General features: G+C 45.2%; 1 protein-coding gene across 4 annotated transcripts in view; it reads right to left on the bottom strand.

The window, feature by feature from the left end:
• Window positions 1-16,299: 16,299 nt before the first annotated feature.
• The window catches only part of EGFR (epidermal growth factor receptor), a 192,773-nt gene continuing 187,216 nt past the window's right edge, over window positions 16,300-21,856 (bottom strand). The window contains exons 25-28 of one of the 4 annotated variants that reach the window (XM_068550233.1): window positions 20,914-21,081; window positions 20,488-20,535; window positions 19,675-19,780; window positions 16,300-19,012 (exon numbers count right to left, since the gene is read on the bottom strand). In XM_068550233.1, coding sequence (XP_068406334.1) covers window positions 18,651-19,012; window positions 19,675-19,780; window positions 20,488-20,535; window positions 20,914-21,081 — 684 coding nt within the window. In that variant the 3' untranslated portion in view covers window positions 16,300-18,650. The remainder of the gene's footprint in view (window positions 19,013-19,674; window positions 19,781-20,487; window positions 20,536-20,913; window positions 21,082-21,856) is intronic. The other 3 variants (XM_068550234.1, XM_068550236.1, XM_068550237.1) reach the window with 3 other exon arrangements.

Raw genomic sequence — 21,856 nt, 5'->3', positions numbered from 1 at the left:
AGAAATAAATGTCTGCTGTTTAAGCCACTCAGTCTGTGGTGTGTTTTTATGGCAGCCCAAGCTGACTAAGACGCCCTCACTGTGGAGGGGCTCTGTCACCCCATCCTCAGTGATCCAGGAACCTGCGTGCTCAGCCCAACTCCCTGCTGGCCACATCCTCCCGCTGCCCGCAGCGCCCCAGCACTGCTTTCTCCTTCCGCTGACCTGTTCCCAGGAGACAGTGCCACAAGGATTTTGTTCTGGGGAGAGAGAGCAAGGAGAAGAGAAAACAAAACAAAAAATTGCTAAATGTTTTGTTGTGAGTGGAGGGAAGGGAACTGACATACATTAAATTTTATCCCAACACCACTGCCAAAGTAATATATATTCATTATAAAAGCCAAATAACACAGAAATATAGAAAATAAAAAGTGAAATTCCCTCCTTGCCACTTTATTATTCCACATACTGCTCCCTACTCACCACCCGTCTCCACCATTAATGGGCTGACACTAATATTTCCAGACGGTTTCCAGATTGTGTGCACACACACCCACATACACACACACTCAAAGGTAGGTATGTACACTAACATAAGCTTTTAAAAATAACAAAAATGTTATTCAGCAATTTGCTTTATTTCATTTAGAACTATATATCATGAAGATTTATCCTTTTCTTTGTTACAACTGCACAGAATTCCATACTATGGATGCTCCATGATTTATCTAATAATTTCCCTTTTGATGGATAAAAAGCATTAAAAAAATTTTTTTTTCTCTATTACAGATAATGTTTTAGTGAACACTTTCATTCCTCTATCTTTGTATAGTTGTTTGAATATTTGTCTTAGCTCAGACAGCCAAAACAAAACACCGCAGACTGGGGGCTTAAACAACAGACATGGATTTCACACAGTTCTGGAGGCTGGGAGTGTGAGATAAGGGGCCAGCGTGGTCAGGTTCTGGTGGGAACTCTTCCCGGTTTGCAGACGGCTGCCTTCTCGCCGTGTCATCATGTGGCAAAGAGCCACATGTGAGCTCTGGTCTCTCTCCTCTTGTAAGGACACTAATCCTGCTATGGGGTCTCAGCCTCCTGATCTCACTTAACCCTGACTACCTCCCAAAGGCCCCATCTCCAAATTCCAGAACGAGAGCTTCAACATGAATTTTGGGGGGGAGAGATGTTCAGTCAATAACAGTATTTTAATAGGGTTTATTTCTACAAGTGAAATTGCCGTATCAGAGGATATACACATTTAAACTTTTTATTGTCTTACAAAAAGTTTATGACACTTCATATTCCTACCAAAATGTGTGGTGAAAAGGGTTTATTGTTTCATTTTAATTGGCATTTTCTTGACTGTTAGTGAGGTTGAGTATATATTTTCATAAGTGTTATGAGTCATTTGTAATTTCTCCATGAATTGTCCATTTATACGCTGTCAAAGTTTTAGTAGGGTGTTTAACTATTTTTTTTGAGTCCATTGGAATTCTTCATATTTTAAGATATTAATCCCTGATATATCTCAGTTTTTTCTCCTTATATGAATTTTGATTTTTTTACTGCTATTTCTTTCTTTAAAAACTAAAAAAAAGGGGATTCCTGCCCCCAGCATGCACCTCCCCAGAAGGGTGCCCTGCCAACATCCCCAACAGATGTTTTCTGCATCCTCTGGGACCTGCAGGGTTGAGGATTCCCCAGAGTCGGCCCAGGTCCACGCAGTCCATCCTCTTTGGCTGCAGCAGCACGAAGTCTGTGGGGTTTTACAAGGCCAGGACCTGGCTGTGGATGTGGGAAGCCAGCCCGTCAGAACACAAGAAGTATTTAAAGCATGTGATGAAGATAACAAAGGCTATCTAAGCAGAGAGGTCTTTAAAGTTGCTGTTGTAATGCTGTTTGTGTACAAGCCCTCCAAGCCGTGTGGCTGACAGGGTCTTGGTGCTCTGGCTGGTTATCAGGCCCGAGCCTCTGAGGTGGGAGAGCCGAGTTCAGGATATTGGACCACCAGAGACCTCCTGACCCCACGTAATATCAATCAGCGAGAGCTCTCCCAGAGATCTCCGTCTCAATGCTAAGACCCAGCTCCACTCAATGACCAGCAAGCTACAGTGCTGGACACCCTATGCCAAACAACTAGCAAGACAGGAACACAACTCCACCCATTAGCAGAGAGGCTGCCGAAAAATCATACTAAGTTCACAGACACCCCAAAACACACCACCGGACACAGTCCGGCCCACCAGAAAGACAAGATCCAGCCTCATCCAACAGAACACAGGCACCAGTCCCCTCCACCAGGAAGCCTACACAACCCACTGAACCAACCTTACCCACTGGAGGCAGACACCAAAAACAACGGGAACTACGAAACTGCAGCCTGCAAAAAGAGACCCCAAACACAGTAAGTTAAGCAAAATGAGAAGACAGAGAAGCACGCAGCAGATGAAGAAGCAACGTAAAAACCTACCAGACCAAACAAATGAAGAGGAGATAGGCAGTCTACCTGAAAAATAATTCAGAGTAATGATAGTAAAGATGATCCAAAATCTTGGAAATAGAATGGGGAAAATATAAGAAACGTTTAACAAGGACCTAGAAGAACTAAAGTGCAAACAAACAATGATGAACAACACAATAAGTGAAAAAAAAATTCTCTAGAAGGAATCAATAGCAGAATAACTGAGGCAGAAGAATGGATAAGTGACCTGGAAGATGAAATAGTGGAAATAACTACCACAGAGCAGAATAAACAAAAAAAGAATGAAAAGAATTAAGGACAGTCTCAGAGACCTCTGGGACAACATTAAATGCACCAACATTTGGATTATAGAGGTCCCAGAAGAAGAAGAGAAAGAAAAAAGGGACTGAGAAAATATTTGAAGGGATTATAGTTGAAGACTTCCCTAATATGGGAAAGGAAATAGTCAATCAAGTCCAGGAAGCACAGAGAGTCCCATACAGGATAAATCCAAGGAGAAACGTGCCAAGACACATATTAATCAAACTATCAAAAAATAAATACAAAGAAAAAATATTAAAAGCAGCAAGGGCAAAGCAACAAATAATATACAAGGGAATCCCCATAAGGTTAACAGCTGCTCTTTCAGCAGAAACTCTGCAAGCCAGAAGAGAGTGGCAGGACATATTTAAAGTGATGAAAGGGAGAAACCTACAACCAAGATTACTGTACCCAGCAGGATCTCATTCAGATTCGACGGAGAAATTAAAACCTTTACAGACAAGCAAAAGCTAAGAGAATTCAGCACCACCACACCAGCTTTACAACAAACGCTAAAAGAACTTCTCTAGGCAGGAAACACAAGAGAAGGAAAAGACCTACAAAACCAAACCCAAAACAATTAAGAAAATGGTAATAGGAACATACATATCGATAATTACTTTAAACGTGAATGGATTAAATGCTCCAACCAAAAGACATAGTCTGGCTGAATGGATACAAAAACAAGACCCCTGTATATGCTGTCTACAAGAGACCCACTTTAGACCTAGGGGCACATACACACTGAAAGTGAGGGGATGGAAAAAGATATTCCATGCAAGTGGAAATCAAAAGAAAGCTGGAGTGGCAATTCTCATATCAGACAAAATAGACTTTAAAATAAAGACTATTACTAAAGAAAAAGAAGGACACTACATAATGATCAAGGGATCAATCCAAGAGGAAGATATAACAATTGTAAATATTTATTCACCCAACATAGGAGCACCTCAATACATAAGGCAAATGCTAACAGCCATAAAAGGGGAACTTGACAGTACCACAATAATAGTAGGGGACTTTAACACCCCACTTTCACCAATGGACAGATCAACCAAAATGAAAATAAATAAGGAAACACAAGCTTTAAATGATACATTGAACAAGATGGACTTAATTGATATTTATAGGACATTCCATCCAAAACCAACAGAATACACTTTCTTCTCAAGTGCTCATGGAACAGTCTCCAGGATAGATCATATCTTGGGTCACAAATCAAGCCTTCCTAATTTTACAAAAATTGAAATTGTATCAAGTATTTTTTCCAACCACAACGCTATGAGACTAGATATCAATTATAGGAAAAAAAATGTAAAAAATACAAACACATGGAGGCTAAACAATACGCTACTAAACAACCAAGAGATCACTGAAGAAATCAAAGAGCAAATCAAAAAATACCTAGAAACAAATGACAATGAAAACATGATGGCCCAAAACCTATGGGATGCAGCAAAAGCAGTTCTAAGAGGGAAGTTTATAGCAATACAATCCTACCTCAAGAAACAAGAAAAATCTCAAAAAAAAAAAACCCAACCTAACCTTACACCTAAAGCAATTAGAGAAAGAAGAACAAAAAACCCCCCAAGTTAGCAGAAGGAAAGAAATCATAAAGATCAGATCAGAAAGAAATGAAAAAGAAATGAAGGAAACAATAGCAAATATCAATAAAACTAAAAGCTGGTTCTTTTGAGAAGATAAAAAAATTGATAAACCATTAGCCAGACTCATCAAGAGAAAAAGGGAGAAGACTCAAATCAATAGAATTAGAAATGAAAAAGGAGAAGTAACCACTGACACTGCAGAAATACAAAGGATCATGAGAGATTACTACAAGCCACTATATGCCAATAAAGTGGACAACCTGGAAGAAATGGACAAATTCTTAGAAAAGCACAACCTTCTGAGACTGAACCAGGAAGGAATAGAAAATATAAAGAGACCAATCAAAAGCACTGAAATTGACATTGTGATTAAAAATCTTCCAACAAACAAAAGCCCAGGACCAGATGGCTTCACAGGCGAATTCTATCAAACATTTAGAGAAGAGCTAACACCTATCCTTCTCAAACTCTTCCAAAATATTGCAGAGGGAGGAACACTCCCCAACTCATTCTACGAGGCCACCATCACCCTGATACCAAAACCAGACAAAGATGTCACAAAGAAAGAAAACTACAGGCCAATATCACTGATGAACATAGATGCAAAAATCCTCAACAAAATGCTAGCAAACAGAAGCCAGCAGCACATTAAAAGGATCATACACCATGATCAAGTGGGGTTTATCCCAGGAATGCAAGGATTCTTCAATATCCGCAAATCAATCAATGTAATACACCATATTAACAAATTGAAGGATAAAAACCATATGATCATCTCAATAGATGCAGTAAAAGCTTTTGACAAAATTCAACACCCATTTATGATAAAAACTCTACAGAAAGTAGGCATAGAGGGAACTTACCTTAACATAATAAAGGCCATATATGACAAACCCACAGCCAACATCGTTCTCAATGGTGAAAAACTGAAACCATCTCCACTAAGATCAGGAACAAGACAAGGTTGCCCACTCTCACCACTACTATTCAACATAGTTTTGGAAGTTTTAGCCACAGCAATCAGAGACAAAAAAGAAATAAAAGGAATCCAAATCAGAAAAGAAGAAATAAAGCTGTCACTGTTTGCGGATGACATGATACTATACATAGAGAATCCTAAAGATGCTACCAGAAAACTACGAGAGCTAATCAATGAAATTGGTAAAGTTGCAGGATACAAAATTAATGCACAGAAATCTCTTGCATTCCTATACACTAATGATGAAAAATCTGAAAGAGAAATTAAGGAAACACTCCCATCTACGATTGCAACAAAAAGAATAGAATACCTAGGAATAAACCTACCTAAGGAGACAAAAGACCTTTATGCAGAAAACTGTAAGACATGGATGAAAGAAATTAAAGATGATACAAACAGATGGAGAGAGACACCATGTTCTTGGATTGGAAGAATCAACAGTGTGAAAATGACTCTACTACCCAAAGCACTTGGGTACAGATTCAGTGCAATCCCTATCAAACCACCAATGGCATTTTTCACAGAACTAGAACAAAAAATTTCACAAGTTCTATGGAAACACAAAAGACCCCGGATAGCCAAAGCAATCTTGAGAAAGAAAAAAGGAGTTGGAGGAATCAGGCTCCCTGACTTCAGACTATACTACAAAGCTACAGTAATCAAGACAATATGGTACTGGCACAAAAACAGAAATGTAGATCAATGGAACAGGATAGAAAGCCCAGAGATAAACCCACACACATATGGTCACCTTATCTTTGATAAAGGAGGCAAGAATATACAATGGAGAAAAGAAGGCCTCTTCAATAAGTGGTGCTCGGAAAACTGGACAGCTATATGTAAAAGAATGAAATTAGAACACTAACACCATACGCAAAAATAAACTCAAAATGTATTAAAGACCTAAATGTAAGGCCAGACACTATAAAACTCTTAGAGGATAACATAGGCAGAACACTCTACGACATAAATCACAGCAAGATCCTTTTGGACCCACCGCCTAGAGAAATGGAAATAAAAACCAAAACAAGCAGATGGGACCTAATGAAACTTAAAAGCTTTTGCACAGCAAATGAAACCATAAACAAGATGAAAAGACGCCCCTCAGAATGGGAGAAAATATTTGCAAATGAAGCAACTGACAAAGGATTAATCTCCAAAATATACAAGCAGCTCATGCAGTTCAATATCAAAAATCAAAGAACCCAATCCAAAAATGGGCAGGAGGCGTAAACAGACATTTCTCCAAAAAAGATACACAGATTGCCAACAAACACATGAAAGGCTGCTCAACACCACTAATCATTAGAGAAATGCAAATCAAAACTACAGTGAGATATCACCTCACACCGGTCAGAATGGCCATCATCAAAAAATCTACAAACAATAAATGCTGGAGAGGGTGTGGAGACAAGGGAACACTTTTGCACTGTTGGTGGGAATGTAAATTGATATAGCCACTATGGAGAACAGTATGGATGTTCCTTAAAAAACTAAAAATACAACTACCATACGACCCAGCAATCCCACTACTGGGCATATACCCTGAGAAAACCATAATTCAAAAAGAGTCATGTACCACAATGTTCATTGCAGCACTATTTACAATAGTCAGGACATGGAAGCAACCTAAGTGTCCATCGACAGATGAATGGATAAAGAAGGTGTGGCACATATATACGATGGAATATTACTCAGCCGTAAAAAGAAACGAAATTGAGTTATTTGTAATGAGGTGGATGGACCTAGAGTCTGTCATACAGAGTGAAGTAAGTCAGAAAGAGAAAAACAAATACCATATGCTAACACGTATATATGGAATCTAAATAAAAAATAAAAAATGGTTCTGAAGAACCTAGGGCAGGACGGGAATAAAGACACAGATGTAGAGAATTGACTTGAGGACATGGGGAGGGGGAAGGGTAAACTGTGATGAAGTGAGAGAGTGGCATGTACATATTCACACCACCAAATGTAAAATAGATAGCTAGTGGGAAGCGGCCGCATAGCACAGGGAGATCAGCTCAGTGCTTTGTGACCACCTAGAGGGGTGGGATAGTGGGGGTGGGAGGGAGATGCAAGAGGGAGGGGCTATGGGGATATATGTATACATATAGCTGATTCACTTTGTTATACAGCAGAAACTAGCAGAACGTTGTAAAGCAACTATACTCCAATAAAGATGTTAAAAAAAAAAAAACACCTAAAAAATATTTAGGTGGCCGTGTTGCCAGTCGTTTTCTTCATGGCTTTGGAGTTACGTTGTTATGCGTCAACATCACGTTTCCTGAGATTCAAGAATATCCACATACATTTTACCGAATACTTTGATTGTTTTGATTTTTTATCTTTAGATCTTTAGTCCATCTGGAATTTGAAATAGAGCTCTAATTAATTTTCTAATTAATTTATTTATAATTAAATGTATAAAAGTTTTCTCCAAAATCATTCATTGGGGAGCCTTTTATTCCTCCACTATCTGGAAATGTCATCACTATCACATGCTATACTTCCATGTACACGTCTGTTTCCAAAAATTCTAATTTTTTTCCATTAATTATTTCCTGTAGCTACATTGGTCCTATGCAGCTTTAATTATTTTAGTTTTATGTAGTGTATTTTTATATCATTGATATCACTACTCAATTGTTTTCCAAATGTTCCTGGCTACTGTCGTGCGTTTTCTTTTTTGGATTCCACGTTCTAAAACTTCTACTTCCCAAAATAATGATTGAAATTTTCAATTGACTTTATATAATAATTAGGAGAGAATTGGTATTTTTACAAGATTAAGTCCTCATAACCATGAATACAATATATCTTTTAAGTCTTCTTTTATGCCTCAGCAAAGTTCTGTAGTTTTTGTTTTCATACTGTTTTTGCACATTTAAGTTTATATCCAGCTGTTCTGTAGTTTTAGTGCTATTTTAAATGGGATTCTTTTCCATTACATTGTCTAATTAATGATTGATGGTATGTAGGATTAATGACACAGATGGCCACCCTACTGAGTTTTCTTTTTTTTTTTTTTTTAAACATCTTTATTGAAGTACAATTGCCTTACAATGGTGTGTTAACTTCTGCTTTATAACAAAGTGAATCAGTTATACATATACAATATGTTCCCATTTCTCTTCCCTCTTGCATCTCCCTCCCTCCCACCCTCCCCATCTGAGTTTTCTTATTTTGTTAATGTTTGTTAATAATGTTTTCAGCCAGTTGTTTGGGGTCAGCAAACTTCTTCTGTGAAGGGACAGATAGGAAATATTTTTGGCTTTGCAGGTCATAGGAGCCCTGTTGCAGCTACTCAAATCTGCCACTGCAGTGTGGAAGCAGCCGTAGGCAATAAAGGAATAGATGAGACCATGTTCCAATAAAACTTTATTTACAAAAACAGGCTGCTGGCTGGATTTGACTACTGGGCATGGGACAGGGTTTGCTGAATATTCTAAGGATGCAAATATATTGTATATGAATAATATGCTTTTCCTTGTCTCCAAAACAGTGGATTTCAGAAGAGTGTTGAATAATAGATATGATAAAAGTCACTTTTGTCTTGTTCTTATTTAAGGTGTTGGTATCTCACCATTAAGTTCAATGTTTCTTATTAAATTTTTGGTAGATATTTTTACCCAGTTAAAAGTGTTTTCATCTATTCCTAGGTTACTAAGAGATTTTACAGCAGTGTGATTGAATGTTAGCAAATGCCATGTATCTCTTAATATTCACATTTTCCCTATTACTTCTTCATGAATATAAACAAAATATCTTATAATGAACTGTCCTTGAATTCATGGAAGAAATGATTCCATTTCCTATATTTCATTAAGGATTTCTATATCTACATTCATAAATGAAGCCATAATTTTCTTTCTGTAATATTTCTTTGATTTTTTTTTTAGTACTGTTCTAACTTCTGTAGAATGAATTGGGAAACTTCCCATCTTTTTTTATGTTCTGAAATACTTTAAATGATATCAAAGTTAACTATTCTTTGCAGGTTTGCTGGAACACCCAGAAATTATTTGGGTGTAGTGAACTTTTTCAGTGACGGGCTCTGCCATTTCCATCTCCTCTGTTATTTGGTCCTCCCAGCACCTCTTTGTCCCTGATGGCTAAAGCCTGTGTGCTGCGTGGGATCCATTCCACTTAGACTTGCTCTTGTGGAAACTGGTCCGCTGAGTGGATGTGAGAGCAGAAGAAACCTGTCATAGGTTAAAATGTCTCCCCCATTTCTGCTTGAGTTCCGGAATGGTTAAATTATACAATAAGGAAAGACAGAGGAGAAGCAGAAAAGGCAGAAAAGGCAAGCTCTTTAGAGATAAAATAACTGGTAAGGAGAGGTCCTGAGCTGCTCCGGAGTAGAAAAGAGGGCGGGTACCCCTCCAACTTCTACTTCCACCCAGAGGGAGCAGGGCTGGCTTTTTTTTTTTTTAATTAATTAATTTATTTATGACTGTGTTGGGTCTTGGTTTCTGTGCGAGGGCTTTCTCTAGTTGCGGCAAGCGGGGGCCACTCTTCATCGCGGTGCGTGGGCCTCTCACTATCGCGGCCTCTCTTGTTGCGGGGCACAGGCTCCAGACGCGCAGGCTCAGTAGTTGTGGCTCACGGGCCTAGTCGCTCCGCGGCATGTGGGATCCTCCCAGACCAGGGCTCGAACCCGTGTCCCCTGCATTGGCAGGCAGACTCTCAACCACTGCGCCACCAGGGAAGCCCAGGGCTGGATTTTTTAAGGGCATCATTGGTTCAAGGAAAGAAGGGATTTTGCACTTTGGAAAATTTGATGGGCATTTAAGGCTCTTGGAAACCTTGGGCTTTCCACTCCCTGCTGAGTTGTCAGGTCCCCTTTGCTGGGGCCACACCAGCTTCAGCTCCAGGTGTTGGGGACCCTGGGTTGTAGCGTTCTCTAGCTCCCTCCGCCTCACCACCCTCGGACCCCTGGATACATCCTTTCCTGGGGGCGGGGTAGGAGGTAGGCAGAGCCCCCCTGCAGCCTGCCCTCTCTCTTCATGCTCAGGTGCTGGGACCCTAGGGATTCCTTGCCCAAGCGGCCCGGCCGACAGCACCTTCACGGTGCAGACCACCTGGAGAGGTGGGGGGCCGCCTGCTGTGCGTGGGGCTGAGCCACAGGTGAGACAGAGTGGCTCCCATCTGTCCTGCCCTGCGACCTGCACGTGTGATGTGCCTTGACGGGACAGCTTTGTGCTTGGGCTCATCAGGGCTAACTTTCAGGAATGGAGTAAAAGATGTAAAGGATGTATTTTTGTTTTCGTTAGAACCTAGTGTCCAGGTTTTCTAGCTCGGTGTCCAGGGCAGGAGGAAGAGGCTGCAGGCAGAACCAGTGGCGGGGCCTCAGCGTGGACCCGGCCGTCCTTGCACTGTTGAGTCTCCCAGGGCGCCATGCCTGCCTGGTGGGCCGGAGGGCGAGGCTCCTTCAAGGCACACATTTACAAACTACAAATGGATGCCCACGGGCTCTTTATTATATCTTGTTTACTGTGTTTTTGAGGCCAGGGCAAAAATTAGATGTGATCTTAACGGCTTTTCTACCCAAGTTTTTAAACGGCCTTTCCCGGGTGTGAAGGAAGGAACGGGATGGCCTGGAGGACGAGCCAGGATACGACACAACCTGGAGAACTGGCCTCAGGAGGACCTGCCCACGCCCTGAACAAGAGGAAAACCCAGGGAAGAACCGTCTACCCATCTTTTTCAGACCCTCCTATTCTTGGGAAAGCTTTTCTCTCCCCAGAGAGCTGTGATGACTTGGCCTTTGTGATTCCAAAGGCAGAATCCCTTCAAGCTGAAACCCCACGTGCGCTGAGCTTCAGCTAGGGTTCCGGGGCGGGGTGGGGGGAGAGCGGGGTGCTGCTGCGTTTGCCCTGAGGCGGGGATGGAAGCCACGACCTTCCCTTGGGGGCGACATTTCAGGCTCCAGGCAGCCGGGGCCCCAGCACTGTCCCTGTCTGCCTCACCCTTCTCTCCGTGAGGGTTCAGCCCTGATGGAAGGCTGGGAGTTCTAAGAGGCTCACCCCTCCCAGGGCACCGAGCACACCAGGGGCTGGGGGCTCTGGAGGCCAGGGAGGCCTGGGGGTCCCACAGCGACCCGGAGAGGTCCCTGGACCCGCTTCTGCTTCCGGAACCTGAAGTCCTGCTGCCACCTGAATGACAGATCCCCCTCAGCCTGTGTTGCACGTAGGTGATAAATGATCTTCGGGATGCACCACACCAAACAAAGCTGCGCCTCCCCTGGGAGTGATGGGCGTCTACGCGGCCAGCATTAGGGAGCTTGTGACACAGGGGGGGGCCTGGGCGGTGGCCTCGGGAGGGTGGGACGGCTCCAGGTGACTGCCGCCTCCTGCCTGGGTGCTCCCTCCCAACGCCCTCTGCCCCTTACGGCCAGTTCAGATGACAAACCTCCTCCGATTCCCTGAGCCGTTCAAGGATTTAATCTCAACACAGCCTCTTCCCTCAGCGCTGCTGGTTTCCTGCACGGGCGAGTGAGCAAACGGCTCAGGGCGGGCGGGCAGGTCTTCCCCGTGGTACGGGGGGTGACGGGGAGAGAGTGGGAGCAGCTGGGCCCGACGCCCTAGCACAAGGTTGTGGTTCGTGAACGTCTCTGACTTTCAGTGTTTATTACGGCAGAGTCACAACCACAAACTTCTGGTGTCCTGAGGAAACGCAACCTTGCTACGGACTCTTCCACAAGGAGGCCTGTCTCTTGGAGGACATCTGGGAAGGGGAGATCTTGGGAGGTGTGCCCTGCCCAGCACGGCATTGAGACGGCCCCACTCGCTGAAGCGTATCAGGCCCTACGGTGTGGACGGCGGAGCGGGGAGCCAGGGGACCAGAGGGCATACGGTAACTCTCCGCAATTTCTCCTCAGTTTTGCAGTTGTTGAAACTAAAACTGCTCTAAAAATAAAGTTTATTAATGAGCGTTAAAAAGTTGCCAGGAAAGAACATCCACAGTAGGTCAGATATGATTAATAACTAATATCAACACTGCATTAACAAGAATGCGATATTATTTTTTATAAGGTAAGTATGAGTAACGAACAGTGAATAGTATACATCTAATTTTTTAATACTCCATATACAATCAACATGTTTTGATCAACAGTGTAAACCATATAAAAGAAAACCTTGCTTTCCATTTGTACAAATATTGCTTTCATCATAGCAAAACTTTACAATGTTAAAACGTACCATATATAGAGGCTATAAAAAGTATTGCTTGTTTCAAAACGAAGTTATTGGTGTCCGAGGCTAATCAGTTACATCATCACCTCTAATATCAGTCATCAGATCCATAGCATGTCTTTGTTTCCAAGAGTTTATATTATACAGCAAGATTACTCTAGCCAAATTAAGTCAAAAGGGTTTCTTTTTTTAAAAAAAACAAGTAAACGCAGCTAAAAATGTGTAGTTTTATCTACCAGGTGATAGGGTGGGGATTTTTAGTACTTCTGCTGGCAATTCAGATAGGAATGTGTAATCTCGGAAGGCATACTGTGCTTGTGGAAGAGAAAATAGTACTAACTGCTTCAGTTTTTATCCCAGATATAATATATATAAAAAGAAAAAATAAGACGTGTTTCTTAAAGCAAGCATCCTCTCGTTGGCTCTGGTTTTTACAAACGCCATCCAACTACTCATGCAATCTCCTTGCCGGCTCCCTCTGCGGCTAACTGCTTCCTTTCTCCCTGGGCAATAAAGGATGCACAGCGGCTCCAGGCAGGGCAGCCAGCTGGTTGCACAAGCAGCAAGGGTGCTCACGATCAGCCCACTTTTAATGGAAGACATGGAAAACGGGGGTCTGTTCTGTATTTCCTCTTCATCGATTGGTTTGGCCCTCTCCCCTCTAGTGCTTGGGCACGTGCCCTGGACCCTCCCCGTCCATCCAGGTTCCTGACGCTCAGCGAGTGATGCTGGGTTTTTAAAAAAATTAATTTATTTAATTTATTTATTTTTGGCTGCGTTGGGTCTTCGTTGCTGCGCACAGGCTTTCTCTAGTTGCGGCGAGTGGGGGCTACTCTTCGTTGCAGTGCGCAGGTTTCTCATTGCGGTGGCTTCTCTTGTTGCCGAGCAGGGGCTCTAGGCTTGTGGGCTCAGCAGTTGTAGCTCGCGGGGTCTAGAGCGCAGGCTCAGTAGTTGTGGTGCACGGGCTTAGTTGCTCCGCGGCACGTGGGATCTTCCCGGACCAGGGCTCAAACCCGTGCCCCCTGCATTGGCAGGTGGATTCTTAACCACTGCACCACCAGGGAAGTCCAATGCTGGGGTCTTTGTGCTTGGACTTCTCTCAATCCTCAGGTGTCTACAACTGCAGAATCTGCCTGCAAGTCCACACACCTGTGGCTAATCCCTAGGCTGGTGGTTCTCAGCCTTGGCTGAACATCAGAATGATTTTAGGAGCGTTACGAAGTATAAATCCTGGGTTTTGCTGGCCTGAGGCACGGCTGGGCCTCAAGATTTTCAAAAGCTCCCCCCACGATTTCACTGTGCAGCCGGCGTTGACAGCCCCATCCCTAGGGTGCGGGAACGGCTTAGTTTGGAAGACCGTTGGTGGCATTCATCTAACATGCTAAACATTATTAGGGCTCTGCTGGTATTTCTAGTCTATATTGTAATCGCATATCAATTGTAAATACAAAAATAAAATACTTTGCATCAAAGTCAGATTGGGATAGATAAACCAACAAAGTGCTCCGCTATTGTTTTTCTCACATTTACAGGGTCCTGTTGGCAGATGGGTGGAGTATGGCATGCAGTTGAAGTTGTGTCAGTTGTAACAGTGATTCTTTCCCACTGAATTGCGCCAGAGTCAAATGAACCTCCTTCAGACCAAGAAACTATATGTGCTTTCCACCTTTTTCTCACTTTATAGATATAAAAACGAGTCTCCTCTTCATCAAGACGACCTAACCTAGCTCTGCAATGATGTTGTGCCTTTTTATGAGAAAGAAGAGAATTTTCTCTTGTTTCATTCAAATCCCTTTAAAAAAAATTTCAGTTTCAAATTTTGATTCTCTTGCAGTTTTTCTAAAGTAAGCTATTTCTTTTAGTAGAAAAGTGAGTTTTCCTATAAATATACCTTACAAAGTTCAGTGCTCAAAAAAGTTACAAAAATAGGCTTACATTTAAAAATCTTGTTGGAATGTGTCTTCAATAGTAAAAAATCTGTGCTCCTGATACAGCCGGTGTGATTGGTGAAAGAGGTAGGGGTTTCTATTCACTAAGGTTCTACAGCCCCAGCAAAGAAAAAACAAAGATCATTACATTGTAATAATGCGCTCGTCACCAGGAAAGAAATGCAGAATAGATGTTAAGGGCAATTTCAACAGCTGTCACTCTGGGTGAGCAGCTCATTCCCTGCAGCGGGAGATGGATTTCTCTAATACGTCTTAGAAAATGAAACTGTCCAGGGCTTTCTCAAGGCTCAGATTTGGGTATCTGCCACTTTCAGGATGAGTTAGCTGCTGGTGACAAGGAATTAGAGGCTTCTGGAATGGCCACCAGTGGCTGGGTCTGCAGGCACACCAGGGACCGCGGGGTCGTTTTGGCCCTGCCTCAGGAATCTCTTCCACACACACAGTTTCTCTGATTCTGCCCTGAGTTGCGGGCACGGTGTAGACGCCTAGGCTTGTACAAGGGAAGGTGACCTTAGAGATGAGGGTTTCAACTCTGGTTGCCCATTAGAACCACATGGGGAGCCCGTAGAATTCCCATTCAGTTGGTCCTTTTGAGCTCACAGGCCGTCCTGGCGGGCAGCAAGGGTGAGAACCGCGAGTCACTGAAACCCAACAGCCGCATCCTACACGCTGAGTGCGCCGTGAGCGGGAGGCTGTCAGCCCAAGGCTGAGTCTCCCCTGCAGAGCCTTTCCTTTACACGGCTGCTCCCCAAACTCTGGTGCTCGTCAGAGTCACCTGGGGGAGCTCTGAAGATCCCTGGGCCCAGGCTGCACCTGAGACAAATTCAGACCCTTTTTGGTTGGGACCCAGGAGACTCCCAAGGGCAGCCAGCCTGAGAACCACTATCGTTGTGCTTCTGCAGTTCACGGTTCATGTATGTCTGCAGTTTGGGCGGGGGAGGGCTAAAGCTCAAAAGTAAGAACTTTCAACAAATACCTAAGCCTTATCGTCAACTGGAATGCAACCTGCTGTCTCCGCCACTGTGCTCCTAGTTGTAAAATCAGTGACAACTTGGACCAGAGCAAACCTAGAGTTTGGAAGATTCATCTCTGTCTTCCTGAGGTGACAGAACAATTTTTCGTAGAGTGTGCCTACGGGGACTCCTTAAAGATTATGTGAGAAGATGTGTGTAAGGCCCACTGGACAGCTGACCCTGGAATGACTCAGGTTGGGGCGCTGACCCTCTGAGCAGTGGACCCGCCAGTAACTTTAGTAAGTCGGCGCTCTGGAGCCTCCGGTTCTTTATCTGAGGATTCAGCCAACGGGGGCTCGTGTAGAACTGTCACGTTCACTAGTGAAAAAATCCACGTCTAAGGGGACCCGCACCCATATGTTGTTCAAGGGTCAGCTGTAAATGTTAGCCTCTAACTCTTACTTCCCCCTGACCTGTTTCCAAAGGCCTGGTCTGGGGCTGGGCCATGGGGAAGGGTTCCAGGGACGGCTGGGGAGGAAACAGAGGACAGGCTCTCTGTGGGACCTCGGGGCCTGGTGTCAACTAGGAGGAACCAAAGGGGTGAGCGTTAAGCTTTGAGGTCCAGCCAGTCAGAGCCAAGACGTGGGAATCCTGGAGCCCTGGGAGCCGCCCTCCTGACTGCCCAGGGACCCCCGGGCTGGACTCAGGCTCTCTTGGGCTCTGAAGCATTTACAGGCCCCCCTGCACCTCCCTGGACAGACACAGTGAGACCATTTTGGGAAACACAATCTTTAAGAGAATTTAGCAACTACATTTTACGCAGGAAAACTGAAATACAAAGAAGAAAAAACTTGAATAGTTCTCGCTGTTTTATTATGTTAAAGTATTTCAAATTACAAAAATACTAGGATTTTACTGCTACAATTGGACCAGCATGTCGTGGTCCTCCCTCACCATCTGTTTCCTGACAAATAAGTGACAGCAGAATGTGAATCGTTCTGTTTCTCAGTGCTGGATAAATAGTGGGCTAAAGTATTTATGTTCTGAGGTGAATAAATAAAGTGGTTTACTGACAAGGACATAAAATTTCAGACTCTTAAGAGATGTTGTTTAATCTTTCCTCGAATCATTTTCAAATCCCCCGTGGGGACGGACCCGAAGGGCCCCTGGGGAACGTAACTGCCAGGCCGGAAGGGGCAGTGGGCCTGTAGACTGGCTGCATGAGTGGTTCCTGTGGCAGATGCTTTCGTGGGTGACACTCCCTCTGCTGGCAATGCACTTTCCATTTTCCAGTGGCTGACACCCTGGGGGGTCTTTTAACCCAACTCCACCACGGCTCCTCCAGGACCCGGTCCCCCCTTACGCCCTGCTTTGTGCTGTCACGGTGCTGGGCTGACATGTCATGTCTGGCATCTGTCATATCGTTTTAAGGCTGGTATCTGTGAGTCAATTTTCTTCGCTAAATTGTGAATTTCGTGGAATCACGGATTATGTTTTATTTATCTTCAGTACCTATGCCAGGCTGGTAAGGTGTTCAAGGGTATTTAGAACACGATGTGATGGAATTGAATATAGTTTATATTTCCATTGAGACAAAATAAAATACTTTGGTAACAAAAACTGGGGCCCTGATCCATCTGAGTCAATAAATAAAAGCTAAAGGAAAATCGTGGATGTGGGATGTGGGATGGGCGGCTGAAAATACTGTCTGAAGCATTTCTTCCTGGCTGCGGTGGATGCTAAGAGTGTTTATAACACTGTCTACAAAGAAGTGTGTTAACAGTCAGGGTGCGGGGACACAGCTGACAAAATGCTGGTGTCCTAAGCAGCAGGTCCTCCAATTACAGGGAGTTATTTTAAGGGGAAATTGTTTTCTTCTTCTCACATGCCTATAGATGGTATGAAGGCAGTTATCATCAAAGTCAAATTTCATATTTACCACCTGAATGCCACACGACACAAAATGCTGTCTCTAGTCTAAAACGTGCCAGCAGTGGTGAGGGTGAGACGTGTCTGCAGAGCTGCCCCAGAGCCTGGACCCTGCAGCTCACCAAGGGCGAGGAGGAGCTTCGGTGGGGGGCGGGGGGGCAGCTTACCAGTGAGGAGCAAAGTACCCTTGGAGTAAAAAACCCTTGAAGTGAAATAAAAAGAAAACTATCTTCCATGAGTAGCTTAAACAATTTTTTTTTTTGTCGGGGGGAGCTCAAAGTTTTAACCGCAGCTTCGTTTTTGCACTCTCCCGATACATGCCTGTCCCCCGACCCCCAAAGGACTTGACGTATTTCCTCTGGGACTCAAATTTGGGGGGTTTGTTCCTTTTTTGCACTGTCATTCCATCTCAATTAAAGGCAACTGGTCTGAATGCTGACGAATCAAATATGAGCTGATCTTGGTTACCGTCTCCTCCTGCTGACAGGGAAAGCATACTGAATTTCAAAACAATGGAATGGAAAAGAAACAAATCTAATACCTGTAATTAGAAAACACTGGTCAACCAATGGAGAGTTAAGTACCATGGAGACATTTATATAAAAGTAAGTCTGAGGAATTCTACCCCCTCTGTTTCTTCCTTGCCCAGGAAGAATTCAAAGTGGCTTATCCTCTTGCACCTGCCGTGATTTGATATAGTACCAATCGGGCCTGCTTAGGAGCCAGAGGACTGGTTCGTTATTCAACTGTCTTGCAATGGAAGAGTCTCCAAGCAGAGCCAAGGGAATCAAGTGTTCGCTGGAAGACTGACCCTTGCTTCTTGGTCACAGGTGGGCCTGGGTCAACTCAGTGCCACAGGTGCTACGAGCAAGATTTTCCCTCATTGGAAAAGTCCATTAAGAGCAAAATCAATGACAATTAAAACCGCAGAGGTCCCCAAGCAATAAAACTCCTTAAAACGTATTTAGTGTTTTTCAAATATACCTCATTGAAAGGTGAACTTCTGCCCAAACGGACAACATTCTTTCTGGATGCCTTTTGTGGAAGCCTCACAGTTTGAAGACAAAGGAATGTCCCTGCAATTCCCCAAAGTGCATCCGAGTCGGGGGCACTTGTTGGCTGAAAGATGGGCTGATCACGGCAGATGTGGCCAAACCAGTCCACGGGTCCAAGAGTGAATGTGAGTATGGCTGGCAGGATGGAGTAGCTGCCGTGGCTTGGTCCTGGGGGCTGAAGGGGCTGGAATTTTTAGGGCTGAGGCCGTCCTCCGTGGTCAGGCCCCGGTAAGGTCACTGCCTGCCGGCGCTGCCCTCAGGTATTCCGCATTTTCGGCGGCGGGACCCTTAAAGATGCCGTTTGACTTGGCGTCCTTGGGAAGGAAGGCCTGCTGGTAGTCAGGGTTGTCCAGGTTAATCTGGTGACCGCCTTTCTGCGCCCAGAGGGCAGGGCCGTCGAGCACACCGCTGGCGCAGGCGGGCTGGGCGGTGTTGAGATACTCAGGGTTGCCCACGGCACTGCTGTGGGAATTCTGGTAGTGAGGGTCTCTGCCTGGAGCCGGGTTTAGAGGCTGATTGTGATAGACGGGGTTCTGGACAGAGCCCGCGGGCCTTTTGGGAATCGACTGGTTTACGTATTCTGAAATTGAAAAGAAATCAGACGTAATCAGCAAAGCATCGTCCTAATAAGCAGGATTCCACGGCTCATTCCGAACCCGTGAATATTCTTCAATGAGGCAACGGATGACAGAAGCGGGGAAGCCTGGGGAGACGACTCTCTGGCTAAGATAAATTGTGTTCTTTTCTGTCCTTCTCAAAGCGATGGGCACGTTTATCTTTTGCTAATTTAAAGTTCTCAGAGGACAGCCTCCCTTGAGGGTGTGTGTGTGTGTGTGTGTGTGTGTGTGTGTGTGATGGTTGGGTCTGTCTGGGGATAAAGCTTAGATTAGGCAAATACACGTTTCACAGGCCAAGAACGGAGCCAGGAGAGAGAACAGAGATCAAATGTGTCACACACCCACCCACACATGCTCACACACTCACACATGTATATCTCTGCTGTTTGCTTCAAATTCTAGAAAATGTGCAGATTCATTCTAAAGACAACCTGGACACGCCTTGAGCCCCTCAGAGACCCGTGCGCCTGCCTAGCGGTTTCTGTTGATCGGCCTCTTCCTCCATCCATCGTGTCTGCACGCGTGCCACGGGCCCCACCTCTGGACCAGCTGGAAAGCAGCAGCTGGCCGGGGCGCCGGGGACGGAGGCCGAGGAGCATGACCGCTTCCAGGGCGAGGCACTCACCGGCCGCTGAAAGGAAGGCGTCATCGATGCTGTCCTCGGTCAAGGTGCCAGTGGGGTCTGAGCTGTACCGCTGCAAGAAGCTGTCTTCCTTGAGGGGGTAGCTCTGCTGGGAGGAGATTAGGCAAGGTTACTGCAGCCAGCGCCGCTCGCTTCGGCGGGGATCAGGACCCCCTGACAGTCAGCTCGTTAACCTGCAGATTCTGATTCAGCAGGTCTGGGAGAGGACCCGCTCCACCCACAGGTGGCCCGCAGACCACAGGGCAGGCGGCACGGCCCCGGCCGGGGCCGTCCAGCGGGGCTTTCCGCGATGACAGACATGTTCTGTAATCTGTGCTCTTCTGCGTGGCGGCTACTAAGCACAGGTGCGAGGAACTGAATTTTAGATTTTAACTTAATTAACGAAAATGTAAATTTAAGCAGCCGCATGTGGCTAGTGGCTGCTACATTGGTGAGTGTGGGTCTAATCAAGGCTTCACACGTCAAGCCACAGCGTCACCTGGAAGGTGGGCTCAAGTACAGACGGCCAGGCCCCTCCCCGCAGATCCTGAGTCAGGAGGTGTGGGGTGCTGGCCCGACAGTTTGCATTTCTAACAGACTGCCAGGTCCATGAACTGCATGCTGCTGCTGGTCTATCAACTGTATTTTCAATAGCGTTTTGATAAGCGATAGCTAATTGCTGGCCGTAGGGTAGGGATGAAACAATACAGGAAGGAAAATCACAGCTTTCTGGGTTAGGGTGGGCATTTTTCATGTCTAATAGAGCCATGGTACAGAGCTGTGATTTAATTCTGGTTTCTAGGAGCTGGTACCTACCCCGTTTCTATCAACGCAAGCCACAGTGGGAGTGCTGCTGGTGGCGCTCTGAAAAAGAATCGCAGCTGTTTATGGTGCACGTGGACGCTCACCCAGCCCCACTGAGAGCAGGACGGGGGGCCTCCGGGAGTGGGCACAGTTAAAGGGGCCTGATTTCGTCTTGACTCATTAGCTTTAGAAAAACCAGGTTTAGTTCTGATTTAACTCTGTTCCTTAGTGGACCAAAAAAGATTATGATCCAGTTGTTGCAAGGCAGTAAGATAAATAATAACACTGAATTGATTCATTCTGATTTTGGCTTTACCATCTGCTTAACGTTTACTTCTTTGTCTCTACCTGAGTTCCACAAGATGGGTATCATTTTTTTGCTAAAACTCAATCTGTTCAAACCAGGAGGCAGAGCCTGAGCAAGAGTGACTTTGGTACCAGGGAACTGAGGAGGGGCGTCCGGGAAGTGGTGGGGCTGTGGAAGAAGCCCTGCTGGGGGATGAGGTACTCATCGGCGTCCACGACATCCTCCATGTCCTCTTCGTCCATCAGGGTGCGGTAGAAGTTGGAGTCCGTAGGGCTTGGCAAATGCATCCTCTCGTCCCCCTGGCGCAGAGATTGTGAGACCATCAGAAAGGTCCGGCGAGCTGCCGTTCCACCCCCTGGCTATCGAGGCGGGTCTGCTGTCAGCAGGTGCTTGGGTGTTTGCCAGTTGGGTTCTAATACACTCGTCCCCCCTCCCCCTGCCCGGTTCTGGGAAGTACAGTTCCTCCTTCCATTTCCCCCGACCTGGAATTAAGACACTGAAAATTCCCTGATGTCTCAAAGTCCTCAAAGGAAATGCAAACTGCTCAGGAGGAAAAAGGAAGGGCCAAAGCCACAGCATTTACTGAGTGCTGTGCTGTGTACAATGAGAAATACACATTTGGTCTTCTTCCCTGCTCCTGGCACAGAGCTCCTAAACCCTTGGAATTCCCTATGTGTCTCTTATGTTAATGAGGAGACTTCTGGAAGCACCGAAAGATGGGGGCTGGTGGCCAGTGGAGCCAACCATGTGATTACACGGTCGGAACTTTCAGTCTCACCCCTAACCTCCAGGGAGGGCAGGGGGACTAGGGGTCGAATCCATTGCCAATGACCAATGATTTAATCATGCCTATGTAATGAAGCCTCCATAAAACCCCGAAAGGACAGGGCTCAGAGCTTCGGGGTGGTGAACCCCTGGAGATCCGGGGAGAGTGGTGCACCCAGACAGCACGGAAACTGCGCCCTTCCCCAATGCCTTGCCCTGTGCATCTCTTCCGTCTGGCTGGTCCTGAGTTATATCCTTCTATAGTAAACCAGTGATCCAGTAAGTAAAAAGATTTTCTGAGCTCTGAGA

Source organism: Eschrichtius robustus, chromosome 8 (assembly GCF_028021215.1).
Source record: "Eschrichtius robustus isolate mEscRob2 chromosome 8, mEscRob2.pri, whole genome shotgun sequence".
Lineage (NCBI taxonomy): Eukaryota > Metazoa > Chordata > Mammalia > Artiodactyla > Eschrichtiidae > Eschrichtius > Eschrichtius robustus.
Note: the sequence above shows the minus strand (reverse complement) of the source record. Positions and strands in the feature narration are given on the sequence as shown.